At 35.2% G+C, this 22,296-nt stretch overlaps 1 protein-coding gene across 2 annotated transcripts in view; it reads right to left on the bottom strand.

Annotated features, from left to right (window-relative positions):
• Positions 1-22,296, bottom strand: part of ARHGAP15 (Rho GTPase activating protein 15) — a 609,505-nt gene that overhangs the window by 480,574 nt on the left and 106,635 nt on the right. For both annotated transcript variants that reach the window (XM_042948667.1, XM_042948666.1), the window contains one exon: positions 10,754-10,843. In XM_042948667.1, the coding sequence (XP_042804601.1) occupies positions 10,754-10,843 (90 nt within the window). The remainder of the gene's footprint in view (positions 1-10,753; positions 10,844-22,296) is intronic.

Below are 22,296 nucleotides of genomic sequence, written 5' to 3'. Positions count from 1 at the left end.
TTAGTGTTAAGTAGCTGTAAAAGCTGCCAAAAAGAAATGTTATTGAAAGAAACATTAGCAGTTTATGAATACAACCTGGGGCATCCTGACCAAAGCTACTATCTCTGGTATGGAGCCATCAGAAACCACCACAGGGCTGTATCCAAGTCCGTTAGAAGGATAATCCATTTGAGATTTTATACTGATAGAAGAAAGAGACAGGGGCACAATCATTATTGATTTAAGGTGTTACTGTTGTTGTTGCTGTTGTCTTTTTTACATCCTCTTCCTGAGTAGACAGAGTAAGGGTGAGGAATTGAGCAATCTTCCCAGGAAAGATGAGCAATGTTCTTCCATGAGTCAAATGAAATGTTGTGAGGAATGAAACGTTTGAAGTGGCAAAAGAAGCTAGTAACAAGGGTAATACCAAGTATGCATTCCCAGTGAAAATCTTAACTGAGAAAAAATAAAATCCACAGTCTAATGTTAAAAATAGGCATTTACAAGTTATCCTGCACAGAGTAATATTCATTCATTATTATAATTCTCTCTAAATTTAGTGCAATGCCTCTTTGTTATCTGACTTTTACTAAATCATAAAGGGCTTAATAATATAGGCAAATATTCACTAGAAACTGAATATTAACTATTAAATATCATCCCTGAGTATATCCAGGATTAAACTTCAACTTTCCTCTTAGGGCAATTTTAACTCATTATCTCCTATACTCTTCAAAGACCTGTGATCTGTATGAATATCCACCTTAAGGATCAGGATTTTCACTATGTAAAAAGAGATATTCTACAGTTATTAAAAACTTAAAATATATACTAAAATTGCAAAGATAAACTTATTGCTTCTGATTAAAAATGTGTTAATGCACTGATGCTTGAGAACCATCAAAATTTCTTAAATTACATTTTAACTCTTTTATTTTAAATAAAATATGCACTTTAGCTGAATAATATTTGTCATTTAATTTGTAAATCAATGAAGAAAGAGGAATTCATAAGTTTCTTAAGTCATTAACAATTATGCAGACTTCTTTAATATAACAATTGAATGACTGGGAAGAAAGCTTGAGTTTTATGAAGTCTTATACATTTTTCTCTTTTGAAATTGTAAATTGTGTTATTTCCAAAATCAAACTCAGTGAATGGTAACAAAAAAAATTCATGCTGGGATCCTGATAAGGGATTTATAGTATCTCAGGTATATTCTTATTTCATAAATACAGTGTATCTTTAGATTTAATAAATCTTTCTAATATTTGACTATATATTTATTTGCTAACAGAAATGAGTATCTACAAAATTAATCAGTCAGTAATAGCCAAGAGTAAATTCCTTAAATAAGCCATATACTAATATGCTTGTTCAGGACAAAAGATTACCTCCCCCTGAATCCTTCATTCTATGACAGGACAGAGAACAAGGACTGCCGTCAGATGAATGATATTTAGGGCCAGGGGATTTCATATTTATATTTTACCACATAAAGAAAGCCCTCCTTTGAATACCTTGCCAAAGCACCCAGCCAAAATCAAACCAGCGAAGTCAGTGCTGAAACGCCAACTAGCCACCAGATGGCAGCAATGCTTTTATGAATAATGCAGCATTATGCACAGTCCATCTAAGATTTCCTATGTTAATAATAGAACAATCCTTACTTTAGTGAAAGGACAGATTTGTTCATAATGAAGTCAGCCATTTTTTTATGTCACTGGTTATATTTTCTGGGGACTATTTGCTTTCTAGTATTTGGGCCCCCCAAAATATTTATTTTCTTACTCATGAAACATTAAAGCGCTGTTGAATTTCATTTTGATATTGTGGTAGAAAATGCCTGTGGCTTGAAACAAATATTTTCCTTTCTGATGGACAAATAACATCTGTGGTTGTAAATGTTCCAGTGTAGCTGTCAAAAGAGAAGGGTTTCACATAATTTCCTGCCACCCTCATTGGTACATCCTACTCATCAAAGGAGTGTGTTCATAACCTCCCTTTCTACGAACTGATTTCAAATCTACCACAGATCTGAAATATGAGAAGCTTGTCTTCTACTTGATCATGGGTGTTTGAATTTTTAAAAATGAAGCATTGCTTAAATTCAAGTGAAAAAAAGAAACACAAAAACTATCAAGGTCCAGGGCAACAACCCCCCCCCCCACACACCCCTCCACAAGCATATCAACATTTCTTTCCCTTTTGCAGCAGTTGGCAGCAATTTGTTAATTTTGCCACTTAAGTTTTGGGTTTGCACATGTTCACCAAGGAAGTCAGACTGGTAGAATTTCCCCAGTGCTGGAAATAAAATGTTAGGCAAATTGGTGGGACTAAAGCCAAGAATCTAATAGTGCTCTTCTAAAACAGAAATCATCTAAACCCTCAATGTGAATGTTCCTTTCTTGGTCATTATCTGATCTGTTATCTGCAAACAGTTCAAACAGCTCCCTTCCTGATTTCTCCCCAACATCAGGCATCTTATTTCATTCTTTCACTTAGGTCATCTCTCAACATCCTGTTTTGTTAAGATAAAATTTAGAGCAGCCTCCTCTCTCCTTCAAATACCAAGAATCTTTCACTCTTCTGCAGTGCTTTATGTTTTTGCTTTTGAATATTTATTTTCCACCAAATTTTTAGTAACACATTTAACTCATATATTGAGAGATTCTATGCATAGATTCTACAAGTGGCCTCTCCAATTCTGTGTGAGTGCTGGCATTTTCCTTTCATCTTAGACTTAGTTTTTTTGCTTTTTTTCCCCCTTGTGTTCATTTCAAACCTTTGTTTATGGATGCTTGCTTTGTTATTTTCTTATACTCCCTTAAACACTGCTCTGAGGTTTGAGAGGTCTGCTCACCACTGCCCAGATTTTTCTCCTGCTCAGTGGCTTGTGCATATAAACACTGTGAATATATACATTTTTTCTCTCGCCTTCAGATCCAGCCTCATTACCTTATGTTTCTAAAAACTGAATGGCATTGGCTATTTATCTGCCAGTGATCCTACACTATCCAAAAGCACTCAATTTTATTTTACCCTGTGTCATCCTTATGGACAAGCTGTAAAATGTGATACCATTTACTGGCCCCATCTATTATGTACCAGCTTTAGGGATTAAATCGTTCCTTTTTCTGGAAGAAGCCTGTTTGCTATTAAAAAAAAATCATACTCAGCATGAAATAAACATGGCTGCTTCCTCTTAAAAATATCAGAGTTTTGAAACATACATGAAAAAGAGATCCAGTGGTTTGAATGCTATCTTGACAGTATCCATGTAATATCTTCTGGACTCTACAAGATGAAAGTCACAAATAGAAAAACCATAACACTTGGTCAATCTATTTCGATCTCATGAAGTCCCTGGCTGTGCCTGCTTTTGCTGAGGCTCATACGTATGGTTTGAAGTCCGAGGTTCAATCCTATGTAGCTCAGTTAGCCTCACTTTGGTTCTGTGAACATAGGGAACTGCACTGTCAACCTATGCATGGCATAGTGACCATCACACTGATCCTATCAAAACTTCAAGGAGCAGAGTATGTTCCATGAAAAGAGGGGACTTACATCATATCACTAAATGAAGAATAGCATGTTGAAGTTAGACTGGTGTCCAATTAAAATCCAGAATTTATTCCAAATGCACAGCTCTTATCTTTGAGCAAACAGAGCCAGAAGCTCCAGAAGACAATGTGAAGGGAGCTAACCAGTGATCTAAACTCATTAGGCCACATGCATCCATCCTTCCACTAAAATGTCAGAAGCACAGGAAACCAAGTTGACATTTTCATTTTTTTCTTTAAATTTTGATTTATTTTATTTTGGAATCTTAAAATCTTGGTTCCCTTGGCTAATTTGGTACTAACGTCTACTGATATGGTTGTTGTGAATCTTTACTGTCATCCTGTTGCATTCTGCTCTGATTGTAGTTCAAAAAAAAATGACTACAACAAGATCACATTATGTCCTTTAGTAGTGAGTAGAAAAAAGAAGCTGTGAAAAGGAGCACATTCCCCCATAGGCCACTAAGCTTCATGGAGTCATCAGACAACATACACTTGGTATAGTTTCCTCTAATAATACATTCAGTTTATCAGTATCTTAATTCTATACTTGAGACTTTATTTTACAAGAGCTTTAGTCCTCAAGAATTGAACCTTCAAAAGGACAGCGGTCCCCAAGTCACATGGCCTGAACTAAGAGGCATGTTCTTTACTGATGGGTGTATTTTCCACACATCAACCAGTTTCTGTTTCTCCTTTTATTAGTCAGGCTCACAAAACATTCTTAAGTCTCACCTTATATTCTTAAGATTCAATTTTATTTCCTGCCCCCAGGCTCTTTCCTTTGTTGTAAATCTCATACACCCCTGACATTAATATTCCTAAATCAAAGCCTCAATTATAAAATTATATCACTCCATTCATCAAAATTCTTCTGTGCAATCCCACTGGCAAAAATAAAGGCAAAATCAGTAAAATAATCACATCTCTTTCCCTTGAATAAGAAAATAAGTATGGTCCTGATATCTCAATAGGGGAATAAAGGGAGTTACCATTGCCTCTCTTTCATTTTTAGGCACAGTTACTGGACCCCAGGTCCCCTTTCCAAGTTGCTGCCAATGGCTTGGTAGAGCCTTTCAAGGCAAAATGCTTTTCTTAAAGTATTTACTGGGATAAGACATTAATTAATTAACTAATGTTGGTTGGATATTACATTAATTACACTATTTATAAGAATAGAATATTCAAAATTATTTCCATAAGGTTTGAGGACACATATCCTTAGCTACAAAATAAATAAAAAGATTTTTACCCAAGGAATTAAATCTTAGTCTTTTGGTTAAGTTCACAAGGCAGTACAGAGAATAGAAGAGGAACACAAATCTTGAATTGTATTTTACAGATATTGGTCTCTCCTACCCAGATTCTTCCAAAATCCACATCTGGAATTTCCCTCAAAGCTTTGTGAGACGACATGGTTAACAGATGAATAATACCTGGCTGTATTTACATTAAAATTGGTCTTTTGTAATCACCTTCAAATACAGATTGTTTCATTTTTTTAATGTTTACTTTTGAGAAAGAGAGAGAGAGAAAAAGAAAAGGGTAGGGGCAAAGAGAGAGGGAGACACAGAATCTGAAGCAGGTTCCAGGCTCTGAGCTGTCAGCACAGAGCCCAACACGGGGCTTGAACCCACAAAAACCACAAGATCATGACCTGAGCTGAAGTCAGATGCTTAACTGACTGGGCCACCCAGGCACTCGCCAGACTGCCTCATTTTAACATCTACACAGATGGGAGGCAGGTGAGGAAAGGACTGTTATCTCTTATTGCCTTGGTGTAAAAAACTATAAGTTGGAGGAGGGATCCTGCCCTGGGTTTTACATAAAGTTACAACTGACATAGCCCAAACTGGAACACATGTCCCCAGACTCTCGTGCTCTCTCTGCTGCACCTTCTGAATGATGGATGAATATCTAATAGGTAGATAAAATGATTGGGACAAGCTAGAAAGCAAAAAAAACAACTGTATTAGACATTAATGCTGCTCTTACTCTGGTTTATTTTTAATGCCATGCCTTTTAAGATACTGTGAGTAATTCTCTAAAGTGAAACCAGCTTTACTCGAAATCTAATGCATATATGAATGTAGAAGAATCATCCTTTTGCATTTAGTCTAACTACAAGCATTGAAAAATGAAAGAGAAAACTGGTAAAAGCTCAGATTTATTTTAAACCACCACTTTTAACAGAAGGAAATGGATAAAAGCAAAATACCAGTAGTTTTTCTTTTGGCTTAAAATGACATTTTCCAAGATGTTATTAAATTATCTTCGCATTAATAAACTTAAGTAGTACTTAAACATTTTAAGCTAAGACATATTCAGATCAGGAAGAGCAATCAAATTACGTTTAAATGTAAAGCATATCCATGGAAAATATTACATGAATATGTTTAATATACATTATAGCCAGAAGACCCCGACCAAAGTCAGAAAAGGTAATACGAGTAATGATAAATCTATTCTGAGATTTACGTTACTTTTTAGGGACAGAACCTGTTCCCCTGAGATATATTTACATATTTAAAAAAGAATCTCAAATCCAGGAAATTCAGCCATGATTTTTGTTGAGGTTCTAAATTGGTGCTGGAGAAAGAAAACAGACTTTCATCTTGTTGAGTCACTGAATTTTTTTTTCTGCCCTTCAAGCAGGCAATTGATATAGTTCTAATCAGGCATAATTCATTAATAGTAGAATTATCTTATTTAAAGCATGTAATCTATAAAAGAGATTTTATTTTAAAAGAAACTCAGAGATTTTATTTTAAAAGAAACTCAGAAAAACTAAGGCCTAGTCACTGTCTGGCTGTGAAAAACAGTAAACGTTTAGAGGATAAATGATTTCATTATTTTAAATAAATAATCATCTACTGTCATGTATGTTGTCATGAAAAGGACCAAGGAAACAGAGAGTATCTTTCTTATTCTTTGCCCCTATTTACAGAAGAAAAAAGAGTCTACACTCTGGAAATCATCTTGGAGTACAGAGCCTGTATTGTGGACACTATTTCTTAAATTTTTTTTGACAATGAATTCTTTTTTAATAACTAAAAGAATGTGAATCTAGCCTTAGCAATAACCATTGAAAGGGTGAAAAGGAGTCCAGTCCTCTGGTTTAATAAATATAAAGCAGTGTGCTCTTTCTTTGTATTTTCTATGAGGAGACAAACCTAATTTACATGATAAGAGCAAAGAATATGTATGTGTTAATCTAAACGGCCTGGAATTAATTACAGTGCTTGGGACCATCATATATTTAATAAGGGGGTAGCTCTTGGAAGTGGTCAAAGTTTTAGAGATAGCACATCTACCTATTTGATAGCCGTGCCATGAATTCCTTCCCTTGACTTTCAAAAATATTCAAGTCAGAGACAGCCAGATAGTCAAAGGAAGGAAGGAAATCTAAGTGAAAAATTTTCTTCACCTTGAACTTTGAAGCAAGAAGATATTAATGGCTTAAAAAATTACTTATTGTTTTAAGTTACCTTGCAGCCATTTACTCAGTTGAACTTTCATTGAAATGCTTTGTACACGCAGGGTATTATCGGTGAGGAGAGAGAAGAAGGTGACAGAGCACTGCGTGTGTTAGGGATGCTGCCTGACAACATTGCCATCTTTTAACATGGTTTTATTTAGTTATTACAACTATCTCTCTGTAAATGACATTTAGGATTATTTAAGATTATGTTGTAATCCTTTTAATCCTTAGTGCTTTAAATTTCAGGCTAAACACCAAAGAGCAAACTAGCACTTAGCAGGAATGTTTAAAACATGCGATTTGAACATAAATCTTTTTATTCACTCTTTCCCTGATAAGACCCAGTGCTGCTCTTTAGTTAACTAAGAAAACTTGGACCACAGTTCATTACAAATCACTCAGTTGCTAAATGTTTTCTCAAGCTCTACCAAACTTGTGATGGTCCTTGAAAATTATGTTAAATGCAGAATTAAACAAAAGTTAGCAGCAATGAACATTTACTAATATGACTTAGAATTTGTATGACCTTTTATAAGTACAACGTGACTTTGTGTGTTTGTGTGCACATGTACAGAAATGGTCATTCTATTTCCTAAGGCTGAGCTAGAGGACGCGGGTACATACAGAGACACACATACATGATATCACATTTATACATTTGAAACACACACAATGACTTATCTATATGTACTTCAATATAGAAGCTGCTAATGATTTTTTTAAATATGTCATTACCACTAAGAAGTACCAATTAGGCCAAAGACTATTCTATCATAAAATAGGCAGATGTTCTTGAACTCAGTCAGTGAGCATCATTCAGATTTACTGAGAGTTCTTGGACACCAAACCTTCGTACATAATTAATATTGTCATTGTTATATCACCATGTACCAATCACATAAGACTGAATCTAGTTTAATAAGACTTTGGCTATGAAGGAAATTTGGTTTATAATACAAAAAGAAAATGAACAACTTAAATGTCCAAAGGGCATATACAAACGAAGGAGACGAATTAAATCCTTTTTTTTTTTTTTTTTTTTTGCATCACACATGTGTGCTTTTGAGTCTTTCAGGCACATAATTTTTTTTATTTGTTTTCCTATTCATGTTAAGTTCAACTTCTCTACAGACGGTGTAATTATGTGGCATATAATTGCTAATCCATCAACTTTTTAAAGACAGTTTTCAAATTTTAAATTATTTCTAATTTTGCTCTTCTTTGATTTTTCTTGAACCAAAAATCTCAATAGTCATTTGCTATCTGTAATCTATAATTCATACACTGAGATTGAACACCAAGCTTAATTCAAACTTGGAATTCTAAAGCTATTTCTGATGTAGCACATCAGCCGAAGCTGTGATGGTCTGCTTTAGTCAGGAAGAAACACTTCATTATTCTGTAGGTAATGAAACCCTTGTACACACACACTCAAACACCCAACAATGCCTTAATACCATGTTTTTGAGATATAATCATGTTTATTCTGATCATTTGAGAGTTATACCAGCTAATGTATCTAATCAAATATTGATGCTAGTCATCTAGATTTAGCTCTCTGGCAAATCCTTCCCTATGCTTTTTCATCAACAGAACTATAAAACCTATTTATATTGTTCCTCTCAAAGGGTTTGCCCTCATAGTCTGTATCTATGGATATGTATTAGTAAATTTTCCTAAACTCATGTGTTTGGGTGATGAAAAGATATCAGCATGATAAGAAAACCACATGATTCACCCGAAAAAGAATGAAGCAAGAAATGAAACTGGAATCTTTCTTTAGCTTTGTTATTCACAGCATCTTTATAATCAACTCTTTCTTGTTTCTCTAAACTACAAGGATACAAGACAAAAAGAGGTAAGCTGGAAAAAGGAGCCCTGGAGCCCCATAAACTGCTCAGGTACCTTACAAACAAAAGTAGCTGGCAATATTTTCACCAAAAAGCTACCAAAAGTGAGAATTTTTTTAAATATCTCTGGAAGTACCTACATTCAGAAATATGAAAAACAAGGACAAATTCTATCAGCAGGCAGTCAGTCATATTCAGGAAAGGTTGATATCATGTCATTAATACACATCATCATACATATCATCAATACAGTGGTTTAAATATATATCTATGTATATTATGTGCAAAGCTATGTAAAATTATGCATAAATATTTTTCTTCTATATTGGCAGTCTTATATACATTGTACATGCCTGACTCTCCTCTCTTGTGATCTTACTTAACTTCTCAGAAGATTAACAGAAGGAAGTTAAAAGGCTACCTTAGACCAACTCCAAGAATTTTTATTGTCCAAGAATTATGCCAATGTCAAATTTTAATGTCTTTAGTATATGACATGGAGACTAGGATGCTAAGCTCATAATACATAATAAAACTACACCACTTAATTCACCCAACCTGGTTCAGAACTACTCATACTGATCATTTAGGTTATCATAGAAGCTAGAAATATAACCTCTAATTTTTTATTTATCGCATAATAACAAAAAGAGTAAGAAATTTGGGAGACAGACTATATCACTGATTTACAATTCCTCACTTCAAACCAAAATTTATTTTTCTTCCTTGATTCTGTAAATCCACACTTTAATCACTTTTGGCTTTAGTCCTTTGATTTCTAGGCAAGTAGGTTTAGTTTTCTTTCTGTGTTTCTTCTTTCTCTCTTTTGGTAAAAAGAAATAATCTCTAGCATATGAAAAATGAATGCCTGAATAGACTAAAAGTAGAATGCAAAATAATTTATTCTAGAAATGTTAACATGGGTCCAGTTTATTTGATAGACCCGGATTAGCATCCAGGAAATGCAGAATCAGAGATCAGTTTCTCTCTCCCCTGAGAGTTCAGCTAGCATATGTCACCTATCTACACTTGTATATGACCCACTATATTAACTTCAGTGATACATTTAAAAACAGAACCGACCTTTCTTCAAGAGCCAAAATGGCCTTAGAAGACATTTAATATAGTAATTATAATAATCAAGTTCCTTGGCTACTAAATGATATAAATTCTAAATATACCTAGAAAATTATTGGTTACTTTGGAAATATAAAAGTTAAATCTCATATAAATATAGAAAAAGATCAACCTCCATAATTTAAAGTTATTAATTGCCAAAGGGATTTTAGTAACATCATATATGAAATATTAAGTTTTCTCATTTCCTTTCTTTCAAGAATCTCATCAGGTTCTTTTCATTCAAAGGAACATGATTGAAATTATTAATCATAGTTATTTTTTCCCAAAAAATTAAATTATGCAATACAAAAATATCCAATTTCTATAGTTATTCAACTCTTTCCATCCCTCTAAATTACACTGGTAAATGTAATTTATAACTATAAGCAGGAATGGAAACGAATGCAAAAAGTTTATCATAATTAGTGAATGTTATTTTGTGTATGTCTGAAAGTTCTATATCTATTTAAGTCAAACACTCTAGGCTCGAACCCCAAACAACTATCAAATACAATGCAATAGTCAATGACTTTGGGTGTAGAATTAATCAACACATACTATATATTTTCTGTTTAGAGAGCAACCAGTAACCAGGGAAAAGCAACAAAACTAAAATTCAAGAAGGAAGAGAAATCAGTTTTTCATAATGACCTTCAAACAACTAGTTGATGCACATAAAAACATCACAACAAGGAAGTATCATGTCGAGAGCTCAGATTTAGAAGGAATAGGAATAAATTTAATAAATGCAACATTCTTACCTGAAAGACATTCTTTCTGCTTGATTTTTCCTTGGCCCATTCAATATGTGCTCCACACAAATCCACACTTTCTGGTTTGTGCCCAGTTTTCTATAAACAAAATTGACATAAGAATAAAAAGCATACATCATTGGTGATGCATGTCAGGAAAAATAAAAGTTTATTGAGTTAGCAGCTATACATATTTACAATATAAAGCCTTTCTTTTTTTTTAAGTTTCAAAGAGACATCTACCCAGTCATGATCATTGCCGCATTATTTGCAACAGCCAAGACATGGCAACAACCTAAGAGTCTGTTGACAGATGAATGGATGAAGAAAATGACATGTGGACGCAGATATAGACACAGATATAAATATCGATCCACAATAGAAAAACTATTCAGCCATAATAAGGAAGGAAATATTGCTCTATGTGACAACATGGATGAACCATAAGGGTGTTAAGCTAAGTGAAGTAAGTCAGAGAGAAGAAGACAGATACTACATGATCTCACTTATATGTAGAATCTAAAAAAGTAAAACTCCTAAAACAGAGAGTGGTTACCAGGGGCTGAGGAAATGGGGAAATGGTTGGTTAAAGGTACAAACTTTTAATTATAAGATGAGTAAGTTCTCAATTGCATACTATGATAAGTTAACACTGTACTGTATAATTGACAGTTGTTAAGAGAGTAGATTTTAAATGTTCTCCATGCACACACACACACACAGAGCTAACTATGTGACATAACAGATGTGTAAACTAACCTCAATGTGGTAATCATTTCATAATATATACATATATCAAGCCATCACTCAGTAAGTACACCTTAAACTTACATAATGTTGTCATTTATATATCTCCATAAAGATGAAAAAAACCCAAATTAATAAATATTTAGTAGGTGCCAACTGTGTGCCTTTTAGAGGCTCATTCTTCAGACTTTTAAGACTATACATGTTAGTAGATGGATATTTGTATTTAATAAACTTAATTTAGACCAAATAGATCATAGCATATGCTTCCTTTTGCATAATACAATGTGGAGGTTACCTAAAAGCTTCAGTAATTGATAACAATCAATTAACAGGGATATCGTCTACATTTGTCTCTGCATATTTTAATTTGAATTAAGTGTATCATATTTATTATTAACTTTAAATTTGCAGAATTCAATATATTAAACAAAAGCTTACTTGTTTGGAAAATTTCTTTATTATTTTTAAAGAAAGTAATGCCACATTTCAAAGACCCCAACTATATTCAGATGCTCTGAGTTACTCTAGTTTTCTCTATAAACTCAGTACTTTTCTCAAACAATTTTCCATAGAATAGTTTAAAAGTTTAGTATAGAAGGCTTATAATATTTTTAGAGAATATTTTAACAGTACGAACTTTACTTTAAAACATGAAATTATGGAAGAATGGCAAAGATGCTACAAGAAATCTGTTCACAATTGTTGCCTCATAGCCAGTGCGTCCACTTCTATCAGTTTAATAGAAATAGACTATTTTTCAGAAGAGCCAGTAATATGGGAGCAGGGGTGTTCATAGTAAATCGTGAGATTTTTTTTCTTGGCAACTCTATAAAACTTTTGAAGGGGAAATACTGTACAAGCCAAGCATGATTTTCAGGATAAATTCAGCTGCAAGGCAGCAATTGATAGCATAACTTTTCTCTGTTACTTGGTAGTAATCTCATGAGAAGCCAATCCAGATGTGGATGCCTCTTACAGATAGATGCTTCAGTCAGTGAAAGAATTTTACAGGTTCACCCATAATCTGCCACCCAGGTGATCACTATCGTGGCATGATAACAATGTTCATTGTCATGTGATTTATGATGTAGAAAAATTAAAACAACCGGCTTCTTCTACAAGGATACTCAGAATTGAGTATCAGATACTCAGTTGAGTATGAGATACTTAGAATGATTATGGGATACTCAGAATCAACAGAAATAGCCTTTAAGAATATGTAACAAAAGAGATTATCTTTCTCATATAATATAGTCACAGAAAAAAGATGGAATTATTTTAAGGAAAAAGCATTTTTTAGGTCCCAATGTTTTACAACTATCAATTCACTTAATTCTTATAACAACTGTATGAGGTAGGTACCATTATTATCACCATGTTACAGGTAATAATATACTAGAATATTGAGGTATACTTTTCCAAGGTAACACAGGTAGAAAAGGAAGAGCAGGATTAAATGAGGACAGCGTCACTCCAGAGTCTGCTCCTAACCACTATGTAGTCCTTGAAAATTGAAATTACACTGTGATCACATTCATGTTAAAACATGTAACTTTTTGGGAAAAGATATGACATTCTTATTAGAGTCTAGTGTGGACATAATTGATCTTGTTTCTGTCCTTCTCTGTTAAACTTGATCTTCCCATTGGGCCTTTACACCACCTGTTTACCTGGAATACCTCCCAATCTTCACATGGCTGACTCCTTCTTATCCATCAGGTCCCAGATAAATGTCACCTTGTCAGAGGCCTTCTCTGACTGTCTTACATAAAAGAGAGCTGTGTTCTAGCTTATTCTCTATCTCACTACTTGTTTTAATTTTCAACACAGCCTTCTTCCTAACTGAAATTAACATTTATATTTTTATATGCTGTCTGTTTTTCTTCCACTAAAATTAAGCTCCTTGAGCTGGGGCCTGGTTTGCCTTTTCTTCCACTATTTTTCCTGATGTATGGAACAGTGCCTGGCACAGAATTGTTGTTCAATGAATATTTGCTGAATTCATAAATGAAAGGAAAACACAAGAATGCAACTAGCTTTTGTGCTTTGGAAGGAAGGTTTGGGCATCTAAAAATTCCCCATGTTATAACAATTAAGATTTATATTTGGTTTAATAGTTAAGGAGTCTTTGCTTGGATCTGGAAAAGTGAAAACAGCTTAATGGACTCATGTAGATTGAACCCAGTATTTCACAGAATCCTACGATAGACAATAACTGCATGCTTATTGTATGTCAATGTGATAGCCACTGTGTTGGACTCTGGGACTCCAGAGATAAAGAAGATATTGAATCCTCCTTTAAGAATCCCATGCCAGCCTTAGACTCTACATAATTTTCTGTAGACTTTCTCTCTATGGGGAAAAAGCATTCTAAGCTTTCCCAGAGTTCTCGCCAGGCAGGTCTGCCACCTCTACCTGTCCTCATCAGCATCATACACTAAATCCCACGGCTTGGACACTGGCTTGGCTTTATCTCAATCCAAACTCTCCCGATCATTTAGTCACCTCCCAGGACCCTGGCCTTCACCTTGCCCTTACCCACCCCATCTCTTGCATTCTTCACGAGCCCACTGCTTTAACTCCTCTCCATTTCAGCAGTCTTCATTCTGCTTTTCATCTAACAAACCCCACGTTCTGGGTTTTCATTACTCCCACCCTGTTATGTCTGTTTTTGACATGACTGGAATCAGCAGACATTTTGTGCATCCTTCCAGCTCTTCCTGGTTTCCCTTCCTCTCACAAACAGGCCTATGTTCCCAACTCAGCAGTCACTTTTGTGTCCACCCCCCCCATCTCTTGCTGTCTTGCTCTCCCCCATGCAATGATCCACTCCCACACTCCACTCTCTCATCCACTTTTCCTTCTAGCAATTTCCTCATATCCTCTAATCTAATTCTGGAGAAATAACTTTTGACTACTCAATGTACTAATATTACAAATAATGGCCACTTTCTACAGCTGGGCTTTTAACTCCACTTAGCAAATATATATATATATATATATATATATATATATATATATATATATATATATATATATATATATATATATATATATATTCACACACACACACGCACGCGCACACACACATATATATGTACAATTATACATATACATATAAGGACACTTAACATAACCATGAAATCATTGCCAAGACCAATGTCATCAACACTTAGCGAACTTTTTATGTGCTCCTGGTCACTTTCTATTCTACCTCACACCACTCTCCCAAAGCTTCACCCCTTTCCAGTGGTCCATCAAGTGGCATTCTCCTAATTCTCAGAGATCGTACAGCCCTTGAGCTAGAACATTCACAATTCTTCCCACTTTCTTAGTCTGTGTAATCAAAATGAACAAACACACAAACATAAACTTTAATTCCTGTATATTGTACCCTCTGAAAGCTTTGTATCAGTTTCTCATTTATTCCTTATAATAGTCTTGTGCAGTTATTACCATTGCCTTCTATTTACATGTGAAAAAACTCAAGCAGGAAGTGGTTAAGTGCCTTACATAAGTTCACACACTTAATAAGTGCCTGAGAGGAGATAGGAATTCACTGTCCTCTGTCCTCCAAGTCCCAAGTTCTTGATCACAACACAGTACATTACCTCCCTTCCATACCTAGCCTTTCCCCCTACTAGGTCACATGACACTGTTTCTAGATCCAAAAATAAGAAGTAACATTTCCTATCTCTTCCTTGTCAGTGTTATCAGTTCCCATATTCTGTTCTGGCTCCTGGAAATCTGGATCTGAGCCTGTGATTCTGGTCCACCTGTCTCATGAACTCCCATGCCTGTCATGACAGTGGTATCTATGAGCATCAAAATCTCTTGGCCTGTCATTTCCAGACAGTGCATGATCCACTCACAAAGCATGTCCCTTTCTGCCTTAGAGGAAGAGATGCTCATTCTTCAGCCCAGGGCTTTTCCTCTCTGGTTCCTAATTTCATCCAATGCTGTTCCTCATTTTCTGAGTCGTCTCCCTTCTACATTTATCTCCCTCTCTCAAGTATATTTATCTTTACCCATAGCCACACACAAATCACTTCTGTCTAAAAATACATATAAACATATATAAGCATCAAGCCCACAACCTTGCTAATTCTCAATCCCACCTATTTCCTTTCCATTGTTGCCAGGATTCTTGAGCTTTCTACAGTCACATTCTCTGCTTGCTCACGTTCCATTCTCTTCTCAACCCACTGAAGTCTTCTACTCCTTTCCTTAACTAATCTAAAACATTTTAACCATGCAGGTCAACAAAAACAATCTGATGCCTTCTCTCTCATCAACATTCTATTTGAACTCTGTACTGTTAGATTCAGCTCCTTTTCCTTAAAAACCTCTGTCCCTTGGCTATGGAGACATTTTCACTCTAAATCTTTATTTCACGTTTTATATTCTTCCTTCTGTTTCTTTCACTGACTTCTCTTCCTCTTCCCACCTCTTAAGTGTCACTAATATCTGGTTTACTGTTCTAGGCCTTCATTATTGCCTATACTTCACATGCTTCCAGTGGGTTTTGGTCTTGCCTCTGGTCTGATCCACCACTTATGACATGTTGACTCCTCAGTTTTTCCTCTGGCCTCCAGCTCCCTCTTATGTACCAGAACTGCATTTTCTAACTGACTTACCACTAGAATGTAGCACAGACAGTGAAATCATTGTCTTCTCAGATTTGCTCTCTTTTCTCTACTGCTTGTCTTGGTTAATCATCCTTTTATCCACTACACCTTCCCTACTTTCTTAATTCTCCCCTTTCCTTTACCACTTACAACCAAACAGTAGAGAGCCTGAATTCCAGAACTAGCTCCCTCTTCTGCCATCTCATGACCACAGCCTCATTTGAGCTCATATTTTCTTTCATGTGAATTCTCTCAGTGTTTCCTCTGGGACCAGACAAAACCATTTCATTTCATTTTCTACATTTTGACTAATTTTTTTTCTTTTCTAAAACACAAATTTCACCATGGGTTTTTTTTTTCTGGGAAACGTATTATCTGTAGGATAATGTACAAATCCCTCAGTAGGATATACAGGCTCCTTTTCATCATTTCCCAACCATCCTTCTGAGTTCTATGCATTCCCCCATTCTTCTATAACCAGCTATGCTAAATCCATGGCAGTTCCAATATGCACCCTGCTTTCACAACTCTATACATTGTATTGCACCCTTTCATCTGGAACACATTTCTCTCCCTTCAATCCACTCTCCTTGTCTGCCATTTGTTCCACTCCTGCTCATTTTGATGATGTAACTCCAAAATAATCTCCATGAGGTCCCCCTTCAGCTCTGTAAGCCCAGTCTGTCACTCCCATTATTTCTCCTATTCTAAAACATACTTTGTTACCATTCTTTGTTATCCAATTGAGAATTATGGTGAACATTTCAAAGCATTAATAAATAAAAATAAATAATATATCTCAGGATACTGCATTACAAAATGAGGTAGTTTACAAAGTATAAGCTAATAGTTTACAAAATCAAAGCACAGCATTCCCATTCATATCATGTCTTTAATAGAAAAAGACATTATGGCACAATCAAAGCAAATGATAGAATTAGGGGTCAATTCAGAAGTTAAAGTGACTCGAGTAAAATTTAAGTAAATAAATATATCAGCTTCAAGAAGACAAAACTAAGATCGGTTGATAGAGGACTATATAAAAATGATCGTGCCCAGTAGTCCATTTTTACAAAGCTAAAGCAGAAAGACCTAGGCTTGAAGAACAATGCTAGGGCCTAAGCTTTATTAGCAGGAAACATTTTCAGTATTTAAACATTGTTAAACATCAGAATAAGTTTTTCAGAAAAGTTGTCGAATTTACTTGGAAGACAATCAAGATTTTATTCAAGAAGCCTGAAATTAAAGAATCCTTTAATAGAAAACATATTTCTGATTCTACAGCTATAAAACACAAGAAAAAGTCTGTTAATGAACTACATGATGCCAATGGATCATATTGTACATCATTATAAAAATATACTTTTTAAAAATTAACTAAATTTAGATTTAAATTTAAGAGTGTACTTATCATATCTCTTCTGGGGTAAACTTAAAATATAAATGACTGATTTTAAAATATTTAAAGAGAATTATTTAAAAGTTACTGCTTCTGGACAATAAAATATAAAAGCCTCTTTGTTGGGGCAATGTGAAATCATTAAAAATTGATCCTGGGTCTCGTCCACTTCTGATTTTTATTATTCTTTTAGCCCAACTTTACTATTCCCTAGTAAGAGCTGACAGGTTATTCTCCCTGTCTTTCTCTCTTAGATTAAACCTTTGGGATTAAATTTTCCACTTTTTATGGGAAATTTGGGGCCTTTTAATGCACATTAAGAAAATATCAAAGGCCAGATGCTCTTTTGCTTGATGGCACTTTCCGTGAGGAAGATTGGGCATGTGTGTAAGCAACAAATCACTGGACCTCTGATTATCCCATCCTTATTACTAGATGAGGTTACAAAAAAAAAAAAAGGCAAAGCTCAGAGTTTATGAAATAGGTTATTAGCTACCATTTTTTATTTTGGATTAATTGCTATTCTAGAATATAGACTCAGATTGTCCTTATCAGTTTGAAACATGAAACACAAAATCTGTTTAGAGGAATTAAGTTTTATCACATAACTGGTTTTGATTCTGGAAAATCATTCATGGAGGAGGATAAAACTCACTTATAAATTCTCATTTGGACAAAATGATTTAGGAAAGAGTGCTGAATGGATACCTGATCTTATTAATGTCTAAAGTATGGCTGCTGTCAACATAGAAGACAATACTTTGATTGTAAGATGTGAGTTTTATGTATATGAATATAAATGATGTTAATAATAACTGAAATTGTTTCTACAGTGAAATTTCTCAGTATATACAAGACCAAATCAAACCAGATTTTCAGAAAAGCAACCTTTGTTGGTGACTTTGGGCGCTAGAATGCTATGTGTTTGTTTTGTTTGTTTTTTGAGGAGAGAGTATTCTCTCTTTTTCAAGAAATGAACAGATATTGCATTTAGTTCTAAATCAAAATCTTGCCAGAGTAAATACAATAGTCTCTGTTTAGTCTACCTTTGTTGTATGCTGATACTGTGTTACATTTACATTATATAAAAAACTATTTGCCTCTGCAAGGTGACTAGCTGGGGCACATTTGTGGTGCCTCAGATGCTCCCTCAGAGTCCTTATCCAGACCCTCATCCAGTCAGTCTACCTTAGCTGTCTCTACGTATGACTAGCCATGTTTGAACCCATTTGGTCCCACTTCCTGAGGATGACCAGTCATCTTGGAATGTGAGGCCCTCCCTCCTGGCTTCCAGAGTGCGACAGGCTTTTGGCTCCTCATCCACTTCCAAATTTAGATAAAATGCCACTTTATACAGAATAGGACCTGGCATTCTGAGAAGCCATCCAAGGGTACAGCCAGGGTTCATATGATGCAGATATTGAAGACTCTGGGTGGTGAACTTGGGGAAGCAGGAAATGGAATGAAACATAGCAGATAAATTCCTTCTCCTAGCTCCCATCTTTCCTCCCACGGACTGTGTCGTGCTTTCTCCAGAGAGCCTACCTAACAGCAGCTTCTTTCTAAGTCAAGTGGTACAGCTGCCCAGTGATTCTCTTGAGTCTGTTTGAGGTTCACGGGAGAGTAGCAGCCATTGGGTGACACAGCTCCTCTACTCTTCCCCGTCATTTCCTGCCTCACTTCCTTTTTTGCCACACCGCCTATGCCCTGGATTCACGCCTCCCAAATAAAGGTTGGACACTTAATTTGGACTTTCTTCCCTATAGAATAAGGGCTAAGATCATTGATCCTTGTGGCAGAGAGGGATAGTGCTACACCAGAATGTGTGCTGGAGTCTTGAGTTGTCACAGAGAAGCAGCTTACCAGCCAGAAAACACCGTTTTATTTCCAGCCCCCTTTGCACCAACATGTGGCCACATTACCCACTCTCATCACTGGGATGTGAGCAAGACTGATGTGAGGCACTTCTGGGCTTACGGCTTTAAGAAGCATGGGGACCTTCTCATATTCTCTCTACCTTTCCCTCATCTGCCACTAAGAGTTGGCAAAAACAGAAAATGAGGGAGGCACCATGTAGCAGAAAGCTGACCAGAATACCTGTTTCAGACTGTTTCCTGTTTGGTAGGAGTAAGAAATGAGGTTCTGCAGAGATTTTAGATTGGATTTGGATAGCAGGAAGTGTTTCCCTAACTGAAGTCTTGATATTAAGAAAAATTAAGATGAGGATTGTAAATACACTGCCTTTAAGTGACAATTAGGGCATCTGAATCCTATTCTATCAGGTTCTGGAGACTCTTCTCTTAACTGCTATACTCGATTCCTCCACATAGTAATAATAACAACAATAATAATAAATATAATTAATATTTATCATTGCTATGTGCCCAGCAAGTTGTATCACTTTTCTCACATAATCTCACAATAACTGTATGAGATAAGGACTCTTGTTAACCTCATACTACAGTTGAAATATCCAAGGATTATAGTAACAAATAAAATGTGAACCTGGGATTCCCAGTCCAGGTGGTCTGACTTATTCTACCTGATATAGTATACTGCTTCCCAGAGCATTTCAACTCAGTAGTGAACTGTTAAGAAAGACTAAATACATATATTCAGTTTATTTCAAAGTGCACTGTGGACTACAAGTCCATTTTATGTTGGAGGAATGCAAACTCTAAATCAGATGTATTGCATTGACCAAAATGATAAACCACAGAGAGTCAAACTTCATAATTAAAATAGTTTTCTGAGAGAGCCTAAGGTGAGGTTTATTGGATAGTAAGCTATTATCCATTTATAAAGCATCCTATCAATTTCATAGATTTTTGTGGTTATTAAAAATTATGTAAGATACAGAATTTATTGTGGTTAATGGCTAAATCTTGAGAGAATTATAACCAGAGAACATGGCTTCATTTATAGTAATATCGATCACTTGATTTCATTTTTTTCCTTATAATGTTTATGCTAATAAAACACTAGAATTCAATTTCTTTCTTTTTCTTTCTTTCTCTCCATCTCCACCCATCATCCTCCAGATTTCAGACTATTATTTTTGTTCTAATTTTTAAAGGTATGATGAGGCCATTTGATAGTGCAGTCTGTGGCTGTACTACAAATTGCCCCAATAATAACCATGCTATCTTTGCCAGAGCACTGTAATTCTGAGAATTAAAATATTAAACAGAAACTTAAAATGCATTCGTTAGGCCAAGTTTGGTAGATCTACTGTTTGTCCCTCCAATGTTTATGATCTTTTTGAGCAGGGGACTGAATAAGGGCTCAACGCTCACTTCACAAAGATAAAATAATTCCATATTCATTTTGCACAGAATACTCAATAATTCATGAATAGCTTTCTGATTGGAACTATTTTCATCTTTTTGCTAAATCACACCATTTTACTCCAATAAATAAGTCCATTTTGTTATTAAAGCCATACTACAGTGAATGAGCATTAGATGTATTGCATTATTTAATTAATGCTTGTGTTCATTATTTGCATTGGAAGTAAACAATATTAAAAAAAGTAAACAAATTATTTTAATGAGGCCTTTTATAATGCTCTTTTTTTGCTTTCAAGGTTATGGCTGAATGGGTGGTTTTAAAAAGTTAATAGTTTATTAAGTGCCTTGGAAAAGTTTTCTGTCATTAAAAGTGAAATATGCCAATGTTTGCCTCTAAATAAAAGTTATCAGTACAGTGTATAGAGAAAAAAAATTTTTTAAAGTTACCTATGCAATGAACATGTAGGCGCCATATTGAACATACTGGCTTCGAAACCATACAGTTTTAGGGGAGAACTATGGCCTAAGATGTTCATAATGCTTCTGAATTTATGTCAGACTAGGTTTATGTTAACTAGGATTTGTGAGCATTGTGTGATAAATATAACAGAAACAGCTGACTGATGAGAGTAAGGTCCACTTGGTCCAAATTTTGATGGATGTGGAGACAGGAGAAATTTCTTAAATCAGAAACAAACTTTCCACGGTGTGTTTATTTTAGTAGGTATGACACCAACATATATTCTGGAGTCACAGGAAAATAAGTCCAGGTTTTCTACTGGTGCTCACTGCTGTGCTGATACACCCATGTTCTTGGGAAGGATATACGTAGTTTTCCTTAGGTGAATTGCCCTACTTGCTTTCTTTACACTAGGACTTCTTTAGAGATTATCATCTATTAAAAGTTCAAGACATATGAGGTTTTAAAGTGTTTTCTGAGTGAGAAGATGTCCTGTGATTCACTAAATAAATGCATTGGGCCCCACCGATGACAACTTAGCCATTTTGCCATTTTCTTTGTCAGTAAAAGCACAGGCCTTATGGCTCTCATCTATTGCACCAGAGTTTTAGAACGTGTCTCTCAGATAATTTAATAAGTCCTATCTTCTTTGTGTTAAAAGTAGAAAAATAATAGGGGCACCTGCGTGGCTCAGTTGGTTAAGCATTCAGCTCTTGATTTCAGCTCAGGTCATGATCTCATGGTCCTGGGATCAAGCCCTGTGCCCGGCTCCACGCTGAGAGTGGAACCTACTTGGGATTCTCTCTCTCCCTCTGTCTCTACCACTACCCGCCCACCCCCAAAATAAATAAATAAATAAACATTAAAAAAAATTTAAAGCAGGAAAAAATATATCTTAATTCCTTAAGCCTATCTGTGAAAACTGAATCTGTCTTAATATAAGGACAGTTAGTATTGGTTACAAAGGGCTCCAGAGTGCTTACAGAATGAAATTATCTCTTTTCACAATCCTGTTCAAGATCTTT

This window comes from Panthera leo, chromosome C1, assembly GCF_018350215.1.
Source record: "Panthera leo isolate Ple1 chromosome C1, P.leo_Ple1_pat1.1, whole genome shotgun sequence".
Taxonomy (NCBI): domain Eukaryota; kingdom Metazoa; phylum Chordata; class Mammalia; order Carnivora; family Felidae; genus Panthera; species Panthera leo.
Note: the sequence above shows the minus strand (reverse complement) of the source record. Positions and strands in the feature narration are given on the sequence as shown.